Genomic DNA, 15,491 nt, shown 5'->3' with positions numbered 1-15,491 from the left:
AACTTCCCAGCCACTGGGGTCTAACTACTTGGACTCGTGCAGATCTCAAGAAAAAAGGAGGAAGAAAGGATAAGGTTAAAGGGAATTTTTCTGAATCTGCAGGGGCAGAGACCCTGATTCCAGTGATGTGTCAATTACTAAGCTGTTTCATGTCATCTAGATAAAATCGCTGTTTTCACAATCACTGTAGATCTGGCAGTTCACTGTACATGGGTAAATATCAGAGGTGAGGGTGGGGTTAAACAGAACTTATAAATATGTTTTACTACCTGGCAGCAGTTTTACTAGTCCTCTAGTGATAATCTACTGCTGATAAAACAATTAATTTATTAAACTATATTATGCAATCTAGAAGTGATACAGCGCTGGAATCGGCCTCTGTTTCTACATTATACTGCTCTCACATTAGGTGGCAAAAACCTTGTGACAGATTTAAAGTTACTCACCATCTATAGGATAGGGGTTAACATCCTGATCGCTGGGACCTACACCAGTCCTGAGGACTAAATAAGGACTCCATTCAATCCCTATGGGACTGTTGGAAAAAGTCGAATACAGCATGTGGCTTACTCTGTCATCCCTATAGAGCAGTGTTTCTCAACTCCAGTCCTCAAGACCCACCAACAGGTCATGTTTTCAGGATTTCCTTACTACTGCATAGGTGATGGAATTAATGCTTGAGCAGGTGATGAAATTATCACCTGTGCAATATTAAGGAAATCTTGAAAACATGACCTGTTGGTGGGTCTTGAGGACTGGAGTTGAGAAACAATGCTATAGAGAAAGAAGGAGCAGATCTGCACGAGCTAAACCTCCGTTCCATTCAGGGGGTCTTCAGTGACTCGTTCTTAGGGTGTGTGTGACCTACAAATATTACCTTTTAAGCCTTTTTTTCCCTTTTTTATTGAAGTTTTGCATCTGTGAATCTAGGGTTTCCTGGTAGAATAAGAAATGTAAGCCATAAACATGCAATATGCTCACTCTCAGCCATACTCCGACTAGACTTTTTCTGGCCTTGCTCAATACACTTGCATTGAGCGATGCCAAGACCACTTTGTTGGAATGTGGCCAGGAGTATACATATTGCATACTTGCGGTCACTTGACTGCCTGCTCCTGGTGCCGAATACAAAACCACAACAATTTGAGCTGATTGCTATTGCAAATTTTGAAGAGGAAACCTGCAGGAAAAAATGCATTTCTGCACTTGAGAATATGGCAGACACGTTTCAAAAAATCAGTTAGCTCATACCCTTAGGTGGAAAGAATTGTATTTAATTGACTTGTTACAGTGGTAGCCAGGGCCGACACTAGGAATTTCAGGGCCCCATACTGGCAAAATTTTCAGTCTCCCTTGAGACTCCGCCTAGGCCCCACCCCAGCTCCGCCTCCACCCCTTGACCCTTCCACAGTCCTACCGCTCACTCTTGGAAAAACTCCTCTTCTGCACCACGTCCTCACCAATCACTCATTAACTATTCCCATCGAACATCAAAGCCAGCATCTTTTGTTTTGGACAAAAGATTTTTAAGCTGCCACCATGACAAGGTAGACTCTTTTGGCAGCGCCCTACTCTACTCTAACCTATTAAACGTTTCTTAAAATATCCAATATTCTTTTAGGTATATTTTTCTTTATATTCTTTAAGGGAATGAGTCACATACATTTTTTTAAAATGACCAATAATGTCATAAAGAAAGGACAAATACCAACACACCATGATCAGACCAAATATTGACTGAATAATACCACATACAAGGGACAAATACCATCACACCATGGCCAGACTACATATTACCACCACATAGTGACCGAATAATACCACATACAAGGCACAAATACTGTCACACCATTAACAGACCACATATTAAAAGGGAACCTGTCACCCCCAAAATGGAAGGTGAGCTAAGCCCACCGGCATCAGGGGCTTATCTACAGCATTCTGGAATGCTGTAGATAAGCCCCCAATGTAACCTGAAAGATGAAAAAAAGAGGTTATATTATACTCACCCAGGGGCGGTCACTGCTGCGGTCCGGTCCGATGGGCGTTGCGGTCCAGGGCCTCCCATCTTCTTATGAAGACGTCCTCTTGTATTCACGCTGCGACTCTGGCGCAGGCGTACTTTGTCTGTCCTGTTGAGGGCAGAGCAAAGTGCTGCAATGCGCAGGCCCCGGGCCGCTCTGCGCCTCATCATCATTTTCAGTCCCCTCCCCCACTTCATCATTTGCAGTACCCCCCACTTCATCATTTGCAGTCCCCCTCCCCCGCTTCATCATTTGCAGTCCCTTCCCCCCACGTAATCATTTGTAGTCCCCCTCACCCCCACTTCATTTGCACTACCTTCACTTCATCATTTGCAGTCTCCTGTCCCCTCCTTCACCATTTGATGTCCCCCTCCATCATTTGCAGGCCCCCTCCCCACTTCATCACTTGTATTCCCCTCTCCCACTTCATCATTTACAGCCCCCTCCCCCCCACGTCATTTGCTTTTGCCCCACATCCCTTACAGTCCCCCTCCCCCACTTCATCATTTGCAGTTCCCCACTTCATCATTTGCAGGCCCTCCCCCCACTTCATCATTTGCAGTCCTCCCTCCATCATTTGCAGACCCCTTCCCCCTCACCCATTTAATTAATTTTATAAAGAAAAAAAAGGTTTTCAAAGTTAGCACACTCATGATCCCCTAGAGGCTCAGCTCTGCTTCTGGTGTCCTCGGAAGTCTGAGGTGTGCGCCGCGCACAAAACTTCATTGCATGATGGGGCCTGGTGATCACAAGCATAAGAGGCGGGGCCTGGGCTTCCCTCTGTACCGCTGCTCACCAGGCCCCATTCAGCAGTAAGGGCAGTAATGCCCTGATAGTGGCATTATATTACAGGACCATACTTGAATTCGGTGAACTCTTGATTCTTTCACAAATATTATTAAAGGCAGACTGGCTAAGGGCTGGATCTTATACACCTGTGGCAATGGGACAGAGTGAAAAACCTAAATTGAATGACTAAGAAGTATGTCCCAATATTGTTGTTGATAAAGTGTATAACATCCATGAATCACTTTACACGTTTCATATGCAAATTGCCTCTTCACGTTTCAGTACTTAAAAAAAAAAATATTGTGCTGAAAGATTAACTCATATCACCTATAGCTTATGTAACCTTTATGCAGTGAACTGTTTTCCTAGGTCTTTGTAATGAAATCCATTTTAATAATGGGTGACTACAGATCTCAAGGATACATCTGACCTTTTCTGAAGTAGGATTAAAATATCTTAACTTCAGGAGACCGTTCTACCATTCAGCTCAATGTGATCCCTGACAGGGGGAGGGAGAAGAACAATCTGCTATTGTGCAGAGTAGACAAGGGTCACCACTCATAGGGACTGTGTACACTGTCAGTATTTACACTATGAAGGCCAACAACACACAATAATACATGTAAGCTAGCTAAAGTCCAGAAAGGAAATCCCTATAATATTAACATAAGCAAATACTGGGAGTAGCAGATAAAATGGGATCAACTTTAGCAAATGTTAAAGTGGTTTTCCCACTAACAGAGTTAATTTTAATGTTGAATTTAATCAAAAGATCTTGAATAATAATAATCTCCACAATTGGATGTGTTTAAATAAAATGCTCCTGTGGTGATATAATCTTCTAAATGTGCTTGTGGTGAAATATGTGTGTATGTATATATATATATATATATATATATATATATATATATATATATATATATATATATATATATATATATATATATACACATACATATATATATATAATATCTATATATATAATTGTCTAAGGGGTACTTCCGTCTTTCTGTCGGCAACTTCCGTCACGGAGATCCCGTGTCGCTGATTGGTCTCGCCAGCTGCCTGTCATGGCTGCCGCGACTAATCAGCGACGGGCACAGTCCGATTAGTCCCTTCCTACTCCCCTGCAGTCAGTGCCCGACGCCCGCATACTCCCCTACAGCCCGTCAGTCACCGCTCACACAGGGTTAATGCCAGCGGTAACGGACCGCGTTATGCCGCGGGTTACACACTCCGTTAACGCCGCTGTTAACCCTGTGTGACCAAGTTTTTACTATTGATGCTGCCTATGCAGCATCAATAGTAAAAAGATCTAATGTTAAAAATAATAATAAAAAAAAACCTGCTATTCTCACCTTCCGTAGTCCGACGATGTGCTCGTGCCTGCAGGTTCCGGTGCTAAGGATGTTATGCGAGAAGGACCTGCCATGATGTCACGGTCATGTGTCCGCGACGTCATCACAGGTCCTGCGCGCCTGTGCGAGAAGGACCTGCCATGGTGTCACGGTCATGTGACCGCGACGTCATCACAGGTCCTCCGCTCATACCAACCCTGGGACCGGAAGCTGCCGCGTGCACCGCACACAGGCGACAGGACTACAAGGGGCCCTCGGAAGGTGAGTATATGTTTATTTTTTAACCTGTGACATACGTGGCTGGGCAATATACTACGTAGATGGGCAATATACTACGTGACTGGCCAATATACTACGTGGCTGAGCAATATACTACGTGGTTCTGTGCTGTATACTACGTCACTGGGCAATATACTACGTAACTGGGCAATATACTACGTTACTGGGCAATATACTACGTGGCTGGGCAATATACTACGTGGCTGGGCAATATACTACGTATCTGGGCAATATACTACGTGGCTGGGCAATATACTATGTCGCTGGGCAATATACTACGTGGCTGGGAAATATACGATGTGGCTGGGCAATATACTACGTGGGCTGTGCAATATACTACGTGGACATGCACATTCTAGAATACCCGATGTGTTAGAATCGGGCCACCATCTAGTATATATATATACACATATGTGTGCAGTGGACTATGTATAGATTTATTGTGTCACTGGCAATAATGTAACATCTGTCTTGAAAAGCTGCAGGTCACACCCAGGTGTTAATATGTATTTTCCTGAGACAAGTAGACTTCTGTCTCCAATCTCACCAGGGGGTGCTGCTGGAAGCAAGAAAGGTAACATTTGACACCTCCTAGCTTTCAGAAGAGAGATGCTAATTACAGCCTGATAGTACCTCTGTGAGAACGTTTACACAAAGGATCTTAAGAGAAAATAATATATTCGATGGGGGGCGCGGCTGTGGTCCAATAAAAAAACAAGCAATTATGATATTAACCTGAGGGGCTGGTCTAGAAACCTGACCTTCAGACCAAAGCTATAAATTAGACCTGTATACCTAAAAAACATGTTCACATGTGAGGGCAGCCTGAGACACTGATGTGTTCCACCAACTCCATTCACCCCCCTCTGGGAGCAGAAAGCAAACTACCAGTTAGATGATTTCTGTTTTCTCCTGTTTATTTTTATACTGTTTTGCGTAAGTTGTATGTCTTTTTATTATCATATTTTTACACCTTTTCTTACTGTAAGCACTGAGCCTTTTTGTATTAAAGCATAAAACTTTAACAAGTTGAACCTTGAATGTTCTAAAAGAATCCGTGGCCTAAGGTGTGTGAACCTTATGAGTGGTAGACATTATTAGTATTAATAATTTCCGGGACTCATCGCCCGTGTATTCAATGAGTGGTGGCAGCGTGTATGAGCGGGTGTGTGGTCTGGGTCGGTGTGTGATTTATGCTCCCATTACAGCATAGGACAGAGGTTGAATGCTGGACTGAGAGTAGGGAGATAGATTAACCCTTGCAGGCACAACCCCAAGTCAGGTGTTGAGAGCGGGCACGTCACGAATTAGTGACACCACAGAGAAGGGATCCGTGACAATTGGTGGCAGAGCGGTGGGATAGAATTATTTCTATTAGAGCATTAGTGCATGGTTTAAGCAATTATTCCCTGTACTATAGAATTGGTACCCTTGCGAAGAGTGCACCAGTTCTACAAGGTTCAACTCAGTGCTTACTTAGACATACTTGCAAATAGTTTCCCCTCCCCATTTTTCTTTTCTATCTTTTTTTTGGCAAAGGCTGTTCATCGATATGGCAGCCCAGTACAAGAAGCAGAGCAAAGAGGCTCTGACCGGCCTCTGTGAGCAGAGAGAAATAGAGACGGCCGACAGATCCAGGGAGCTGCTGATAAGCGCCTTGGTCGAGCAGGACATAGAGCAAAGTGCTGGAACATCTGGGTAAGGAGAGAGCCCACCTCAGAGAGACCCAGCAATGCTCTTGTACCGAAGATACCTGATGGAAATGCCAGCAATGCCAGTGTTGAGGAGCCTATGGACTGTACTTTGCAAATGGAGTTACAACGGCTGTGAACAAGTGATCCCAATCTGCGCATGCAGCTTATTCTACAGCACCGACAGGCTGAGAGAGAGGCTGCAGAACGCCGGGACAGGGCTGAAAGAGAGGCCGCAGAACGCCGAGACCAGGCTGAGAGAGAGGCTGCAGAACGCCAGGAGGACAGAGCTTTCCAGCTTCAGATGGCTCAAATAGAGCGGGGTATCAGTCCTCAGATAACCCCCTCCCAGGACATAAATCCAAGGAGACCACGTCTGGAAAACTTCCCTGTGATGGAGAAGGATACGGACTTAGATACTTTCTTTCGGGGGTTTGAAAAAACCTGCAGGCAATACCATCTACCCTGTGAGCAGTGGGCGCAGTATCTAACCCCAGGGTTGAGAGGCAAAGCCCTGGAAGTTTTTGCTGGCCTCCCACCAGAGCTAGATGGGGACTATGAGGCCATAAAAGAGGCCCTGATCAGGAAATACAACCTAACACCAGAAGTGTATCGGAGAAAGTTCCGGAACCTACAACGTGGATCAACTGACAGCTATGCAGATGTTGTGAGCACCTTGAGGACCACGTTCCACCAATGTATCAGGGGACTTTCTGTTAACAGTTTTGAGGACTTAACGGATCATATGGTCAAGAATCAATGTTTTCACATGTGCCCCACGGCTGTATGACAATTTGTGTGTGATCCGGAGCCACAAACTGCAGATCAGGCTGCAAAGATTGCAGACTGCTATGTGGCTAACAGGATGCCTGAGGTGCGGAAGCCATCGGGATTCAGCTGGAGGGGAGGTAAGCCAAATGGGGACCCTTCTCCCTCTGCCAGCCGATCACCAGTGCTGTCCAAGCCCACCTTCTATGGGATCCCAGGGAATAGACATTCTCTAGGCGATGCACGCCGGTGCTTCTCCTGCAACAAAGTGGGACATGTTAGCGCTGTCTGCCATGATAGGGAGAAATGCCCAACCACAACCACAAGGCCGTCTGTGTCCCCACCATCTGTCCTCTTAGTGGCCAGCTCTGAAGCGAGGGCTAATGAGAACTGTCAATCTGTCACTGTTGGCAATAAAGTCACCATTGGTCTCAAGGACACTGGGGCAGAGGTGACCCTGGTGCGTCCAGCCATGATAACCCCTGCCGATATCATACCAGGAAAGACTATGTCTATAACCGGTATTGGAGGGGTCAACCCTGCCGTGCCCATGGCCTGTGTGTACCTGGACTGGGGAGCAGGGAAAGGACTGAGAGACGTGGCAATATGAGAGGCTATTCCCACCAATGTGTTGTTAGGCACGGACCTGGGGAGGATGGTGTCCCACTATGTTCGTCCCTTGCAAGTAAATGATAGAGAAGGTGGAAGAAAGAGACGCACCTGAGATCCCGTGCGAGGAGGGAAAATGTCCCGATGCACAGGACTGTAAATATGTGGCAGCTGTGACCCGGAGTCAGGCTGCGGCTCAGACTCAGAGATTAGAGGATGAGTCTCAGACAGAACTGCCAGGACAGGAGGCCCATACTGTGGTCTCGGAGCCTCCTTACATGGCAGGCCCACCAAGGTCCCTGATAACAGACACTGAAGACTCAGCTTCAGACCAGAGCCTGGCAGTCACACTAGGCCAGGGCCTGCAAGCTGACAGTCAGAGCTTCCAGGAGGCCCTGCGGACAGATGTCAGTCTGGAAGAGCTCAGATGTCTTGCCGATCAGCCCCCTGCTGCTTCTGGCAAAGAGAGAGTATGCTGGGACCAGGGCAGACTGTATAAAGAGACACTCCCCACGGATACTACAGAATCTTGGGACTATGAAAGGCGGCTGATCGTCCCTTATCCATTTAGGGAACAATTATTGAGAATTACCCACGAAATTCCTTTGGCCGGACACCTTGGAATACAAAAGACTAAAGCTAGCCTGACACATAACTTTTATTGGCCCAAGATGGGGACAGATATTGCCAATTACTGTCGATCATGTGTAGTTTGTCAGAGAGTTGGAAAGTCCGGGAATATACAGAAAGCTCCATTGATACCACTGCCTGTGATCGATGAGCCTTTCCAGCGAGTGGCTGTGGATATCATAGGGCCACTTGCAATCCCTAGCAGCTCTGGCAAAAAGTACATCCTCACAGTGGTGGACTATGCTACACGATACCTGGAAGCTGTGGTACTGTCCTCCATCCGAGCAGACAAAGTGGCGGATGCTTTACTGTCTGTGTTCTCTCGTGGGGTTCCCCAGGGAAGTGTTAACCAATCAGGGAACCCAGTTCATGTCCGATCTGATGGAAAGCCTCTGTGAAAGAATACAAGTACAGCACTTTGTGGCCAGCGCCCATCATCCCCAAACCAACGGACTCTGCGAGCGTTTTAACGGAACATTATAAAGCAAATGCTCAAAATGCTGGTGGAGACTGAAAGGAGAGACAGGGAGCAGTACCTCCCCCATCTCTTGTTTGTCTACAGAGAGGTACCCCAGGCGTCTACTAAATTCTCCCCCTTTGAACTGGTTTATGGGAGGAGGGTCAGGGGGCCACTTGATTTGATTAAGGACTGTTGGCAGAACTACTGGAGACTCAGTGGTCGAATATGTACTGAGGCTCAGAGAGAGAATGCAAAAACTGAGCAACCTGGCCCATGAGAACGTGACGCAGACCCAAATCGACCAGAAGGTCTGGAACGACCGTAATGCCAGACTGAGGGCCTACAAGGAGGGACAGAAGGTTTGGGTGTTGGTCCCTGTGTTACAGAATAAATTACAGGCCGCATTGGAGGGACCATACACTGTACACAAGCGGCTAAATGATGTTAATTATGTGGTGACACTAGATGAGCATGCGAAGCGTTAGAAAGTATTTCATATGAATATGCTGAAGGCTCATCATGACAGGGAGACCTGTGTCTTACCTGTCTGTAGCCTGCCTGAAGAGGGGGAAACTGATCTGTTACTAGATGTGGGGGCTGGGACTCAGTACATGGAGTCCCTGGAGTCAGCAGAGTTTAACCCTGCGCTATCCCACAGTCAGAGGTCTAAGATGATGGGGGCGCTCAGTGAGTTCACCGAAGTCTTCACCGGGGAGCCTGGGAGGACGCACTTAGCTACCCACCATGTGGACACTGGCACTAATCCCCCAGTACGGCAGTCTGCAACCGTGTGTCAGCAGAGGTGAAGGCACACATGAAGAAACAGGTAGAGGAGATGCTGAACCTCAAGGTGATACAAAAATCCCAGAGTGCCTGGGCATCGCCTGTGGTTCTTGTCCCAAAAAAGGACCATTGTATTAAAGTATAAAACTTTAACAAGTTGAACCTTGAATGCTCTAAAATAATCAGAAGCCTAAGTTGTGTGAGCCTTATGAGTGATAGACATTATTAGTATTAAGAATTTCCGTGACTCATCGCCCGTGTATTTGATGAGTGGTGGCAGCGTGTATGAGCGGGTGTGTGGCCTGGGTCGGTGTGTGATTTATGCTCCCATTACAGCATAGGACAGAGGTTGAATGCTGGACTGAGAGTGGGGAAATAGATTAACCCTTGCAGGCACAACCCCAAGTCACGTGTTGAGAGCGGGCACGTGACAAATTAGTGACACCACGGAGAAGGGATCCGTGACAGTGCCCCTGCTGTGTACTGAGTAAAGACTGTGTCTAACCGTGCAGAAACATGGTCTGATCATACCACTGCTTCTGGGTAGGGGAAGACGCAAGAGTATCTGAGGTAGTGTCTGCAGGTAGCAGGGCAGCACGGTGGGTCATAAGTTCCTTGCAAGTTTGAGGCTGAATTTTAGCAAATAGACTTGGGGATTTGAATAAGAATAGTTTGTCCTCAATGCTGAGAAACACAAGCATTGCGGTAAAGCACAAAGGGAGCCAGTCATAGACAAAATAAGCAAGACCCGGCTGTGAAGAATATGGAGATATAATTTCATGTCAATTATATGTATCCTATATGGCATGGGACTATAAAACCCCCTTCGCGTGCAGCTGTACGAGAACACCTAGCTCAGTAGGGGGGAAGGGGGGATGGTTGTCAAGCCTCAAAGGCTGTGAGTGACAGATCTCGCTCTTTGACCAACTCAGAGCAGGACAAAGGCTTACTTGTGATATAGAGTCCTGCTGAAGCTGCAGACACATTCTAGAACATTCCAGAAACATAATTCCCTAAGGAGTTATAGATATACTATAAGTCCAAGCCATACAACGTGTATATTTTCGAGATCCCCAGAACATGGTGAATGCCCACCTGAATCTCAACCCGTTCTAGCACCCATGGGTATGGAGATGCATAGAATAGCTAGTAGAAAGCAGATAGCAAAGCCGTGTTTGGTCTTAACAAGTAGCAGGGGCCCGGCCGGATCCGATGGTGCCCAAACCGTATCGCTAGGACGGTCTATTAAGGAATTATGACCCATCTTACGTTTTGGAGTTTTTAGCTGCAGTGGCAAGGGAAGGGGATTTAGGTTCAGCCGAGAGGGCAGTGACCCAAGGGGGCTAAAGGCTAATGTAAGGCCATGTGGTCTTCACTCTTATGCATGCGGTCCACTTCGACCGTGCATATCTGACCATTGTATATGTGTAACCATTGTGTATATAGTGTATTGTCTAGTGTGCCCTTGTGGTGATTAAATATATCATTTAACCTTGGGCTGCTCTTATATCTCAATCCATAGGTCCGTTTCCTGGCTTAACTTTCCTTGCTACCGGGGCTGGTTCCTGGCCCAATATAATCCTATTAATGGACTGGCCTTATATCTAACGATGAACTGGTGGCAGTGCTCTGCTTCACTGGTGCTAGTGCAAGGGGCCTCTCAGCCTGTCATTTTTGTGAGCAAGTGTCGTGACACGTCAGTGAGTACGTGGCCCACATCCTCTCACTCCCTGTGCCTCCCTGGGCTAGTTTGGACGGGGGGGGGGGGGGGGTGTGTGTGTGTGTGTCTGTGTAAAACTGTACCAAGCTGACCTTACGTGTCCCCAGGGGGTGTGGAGCGTCCCGTTGGTGAAAGTGGGGACACCGCAGTACGTGATCCGCCTGACGTAATAGTGATGTCAGGAAGGATGGCGAGGTTCAGGTTTTATTTTATTTATTTTTTTATTTTACTCACTTACTGTATATAGCGCCATTAATTCCACAGCGCTTTACATACACTATTTGCACTGTCCCCATTGGGGCTCACAATCTAGATTCCCTATCAGTATGTCTTTGGAGTGTGGGAGGAAACCGGAGAACCCGGAGGAAACCCACACAAACACAGGGAGAACATACAAACTCATTGCAGATGTTGTCCTTGGTGTCGTCCTTCATACCGCCACTGGAGCCAGGAAAAGTGAGTAACATAGCTACTTTCACATGACAGTATTTTGCTCAGTATTTTCCATTAGTATTTGTAAGCCACAACATGGACATGGATCAAAAAAACGGAAGAGGTACAAATCTTTCCATTATATCTTTACAGGTTCCACTCCTGGTTTTGACTTTCATAACGATGCAAAATACTGCCAGTTGAAAGTTTCCTTTCATGATAAATTGTTTATGCCCATCATAAATGACTTGTTTCATATAAAGCCATCAGCCATTACAGTCCTGTCATTTACCTGTACATTACATAGGCCTCATCCGTATATTCATAACAAATGTTTGATCTTGAGTCTTAATGACATTAAATAGAAGAAAAAATGTAATAATACAGAAGAAACTGTCCAATTGTATGCATAGGAAAGATGTTTGCTTTAATTTTCCTCATAGTTTTTCACATATTTACGGTCTCACAAGTTTCACAATCATAAAAATTATATAAAAACAATCTACACATAAAGCTAGGTATTTTTTAGATGACATGATATGTACGTTAATCATGTTCGGTTTACATAATACAGTAAATTTAAGGATGAGCAATTTAATTTGCACTGCCCTGGACAAGAGTCCAGTCTGGTCCTCTATGGCAGACCGTCTTCAACTTCTACACCCAACGTGCTTGGCCTGGCCAATAACAAACTGAATAGCTGATCAGTCATGTTATTTGGCAGAAGTGAAGACCAGCTGCCACAGACTGGACGCAGGAAAAGGGCAACGCAAATGGAATTGCTCCTCTGTAAATTAAGTATATTATATCTGTATTTATTATTGGCATTGGAAAAGGATCACAAATAATACTGAATGAAAGCAGCAATTCAAATATATACAGCCATAAGGATGATCTTGTACTGTCATAAGTTTGGCAGTCTTACCGAGACAGTGCATAACATAGTACCTTAAAAAATCTATACAACCATATATATGAAAAGTAAAAAAGATTGCAGCTTGTATTACTTCTATCCCTGCATTGAAACTGTTGATTTTCTATTATCAGCAATTTTAAACCAAAGCACAGTCTAAGGGCATGTTATTCATATACAGTCTACCTTGCAGACATAAAATGGATCAATCTGTCTCGTCACTGGCAGTCATGAGTTTTCTATTATGAAATACCTTAGTGGTTTTCATACAACTACAACCAGACGGTTAACGGGCAAGAACTCAGTAATTCAAGCATCATAGTACTCTAACGACACAGTACCTTCGCATGAAGTTAGCGCTCCGCGTGTACCTGTACTTGTATCTTCTGGCAACTATATTAATATTTGCAAGGCACAAGGGCAAATTAAGGCAGTTAAAGTCTACCTCCACTTATCTATCCATTTAAGCTCAGATTTCTGCATTTTCAGCATATTAGGCTATGTTGATGGCCTGTAGAGTCCTGCATCCCCAGGTATCCAGAAAATGTGGGAACCTCCGCTTCTCTATTATCCTGTGACATAATGTATTGATATTCTTTTTAAAGAAAAAAGATAAAATTGATAGCATCAAACATACAACTGAGGTACAACTTTCAACCCGATCATGATTATGTTTGTGAAAATGTGTGTGTGTTTAGTTTTAAAGTGTGAACAAGTCTATTTTGACATTGTTGTTTACCACTGGCAGGCTAGTCAGTCCTAGGTTAAGTTGGAAAGATATTGCCTATCCAGTTTGGGTTCGCTCTACAAGTCCTGCTGGAATGGAGTACAGTACTCCGCCAGACCCATAGAGAATGAATGGCGCAGTGGAAGGCATGTCTGAGCTCCGCTCCTTTCCAATACAGCAATTCAGAGCTCCGCTCTCAGAAACAGTGGGGATTCCAGTGATAAGACCTACATTAACCAGAAAAACTTCCATTTCTGCGAATAACTCTTACACTTGGAAATGTAATCAAGGCTTATCAGATGACCTAAGTTTACGTAATCTTATGAATTTCTATTGTCATGAATTTAGCCTTTATGACATCAGAACAATTCAATCCGTAGAACAAATTGCAACGTGAAAGTCAGCCCTCCGCATTATAATCTCTGGTGTTGTATCAGTAGATAAAACCACACATTAGATCTGTTTCTTCTGTGGCATATGGAGAGTTTCGTTGATCAGGTCTCCCATCCTTACGTTGATCCATCAGCTGCTCTGCGACACCTGCGAGTCATATTTTCTGAAGCTGGATCTATGGAGGATTCCCCTGCAAGACAGAAAAAATGTCTTATCCTGTATGTATCATACAGTGGTATCTTATTTTTAGGGAGCTTACCTGAAAAAAGAAGTCATTAATATTAAAGAGGTTGTTCACTACTTTATCGTTGATGACCTATCCTGATCGGCGGGGGTGCTGGGTGTCGTACCCCAACCAATCAGACACTGATGACCTATCCCAAGGATAGGTCATCAATGATGAAGTAGTGAACAACCTCTACTGTAATGTCTCTCGTGGCACAAGAAATTAATTTCTGTCTTCCAGAGAACAATTTTGCATATTTTTTCGAAGGAAGCATTTCCTTAAAAGGTTGTCTACCCCTCATTTATTTCTTTAAAAATGCTGGAGAGTATGTACAAGGTCAGTCTTTGTACATCCTGTTCTGGCACTACAGACATGTGACCGATAAAGCCAATCACTGTCTGCAGCGGCAATGATCTCATCACCGGTGTGGCCAGTGATTGGCTGCACCAGTCACATGCCCATACACGTAGTAAGAGGAAAAGTGTTATGATCTGGTGACCTTGGAGCCGCATGAAAACTTTCTCTGGAGTCGGTGGAGCCTGTACTGACCGCAAATCCTGAACTAACACCGCAACTAGAAGTAGCCGTGGGGTGTGCCTAACAAACCCTAGACACCTCGACACAGCCGGAGGACTAAATACCCCTATAGATGGAAATAGGAATGCTATCTTGCCTCAGAGCAGACCCCCAAAGGATAGGCAGCCCCACACGAATAATGACTGTGAGTAGGAGAAGAATAGACACACGCAGGTAGAAAACAGAATTTAGCAAAAGAGGCCACTCTAGCTAAATAGGAAAGGATAGGACAGATTACTAGGCGGTCTTTTTTTAAACCCTTCCAAAAATATCCACAACAGATAATACAAAAAGTTCCACAATCTAACTAAAGACATGGAATGTATATCTGCCACTCCAGAGAATCCAACAAGACTGAAAAAATACTGACACAATCTAAGCTGGACAAGAAAACACAAAGAATAGCACTGAATTGTGAAGCACACAGCATGTGTGCCACAGGAAAAAAAACCCAGACACTTATCTTTGCTGATTTGGCAGAAAGGCAGGAGGAACCAGGCAGAGGTCCTACACCTCCCAACAACAATTGACAACTGGCAAGGACTAATGAATCCTGCACACCTAAATACCCCAGTCAGAACTGCAATCAGCAGACACACCTGACCAGGATTGCAACCCAGGGACAACTGCATTACCACCTACTACCACCGGAGGGAACCCAAAAGCAGAATTCACAACAGAAAAGACCTGAATGGGAAGTCGACAGTATTTGATAAGGAGAGGAAGAGATTGAATAGTACACTATGTAGGTTTTTTTAATTTTGAAGGGTGGTGGTGAGGGGGAAGGTCTACTGTGTGCTTTTTATAAAAAAAAAACGTAGAAGTGGACAGCCAAGACTCCCTGACAGTTGCATACCATTACTTTTGGAGAATCAGTTGTCATATTTAATCATCGATTCAGAATGAACATTTATGCATCCTCAGGGGCTCCAGCCTTTTTATGTTATTGCAACTATTTGTATAATTCATCAGGGTAAAAGGTTTTATTTGACTTTGCAGATTTGGATTTTCTGTTAATTAGACACTCCATTCCATGGCAGAAACAAAACACAGAACAAGCTCATTGCAATTCCCTGCATGCCTGGAATACTTTCACCTACCTCCGACCATCTG

At 44.9% G+C, this 15,491-nt stretch overlaps 1 protein-coding gene and 1 pseudogene across 6 annotated transcripts in view; one reads left to right on the top strand and one right to left on the bottom strand.

The window, feature by feature from the left end:
• Positions 1 to 6,017: 6,017 nt before the first annotated feature.
• LOC143771689 (uncharacterized) lies at positions 6,018 to 7,688 on the top strand (annotated as a pseudogene).
• A 4,256-nt stretch (positions 7,689 to 11,944) lies between these two features.
• The window catches only part of DOCK8 (dedicator of cytokinesis 8), a 259,998-nt gene continuing 256,451 nt past the window's right edge, over positions 11,945 to 15,491 (bottom strand). For all 6 annotated transcript variants that reach the window (XM_077249094.1, XM_077249095.1, XM_077249096.1 and 3 more), the window contains one exon: positions 11,945 to 13,766. In XM_077249094.1, the coding sequence (XP_077105209.1) occupies positions 13,706 to 13,766 (61 nt within the window). In that variant the 3' untranslated portion in view covers positions 11,945 to 13,705. The remainder of the gene's footprint in view (positions 13,767 to 15,491) is intronic.

Source organism: Ranitomeya variabilis, chromosome 1, assembly GCF_051348905.1.
Source record: "Ranitomeya variabilis isolate aRanVar5 chromosome 1, aRanVar5.hap1, whole genome shotgun sequence".
Taxonomy (NCBI): Eukaryota; Metazoa; Chordata; class Amphibia; order Anura; family Dendrobatidae; genus Ranitomeya; species Ranitomeya variabilis.
This window is presented reverse-complemented; position numbering and strand designations above follow the sequence as displayed.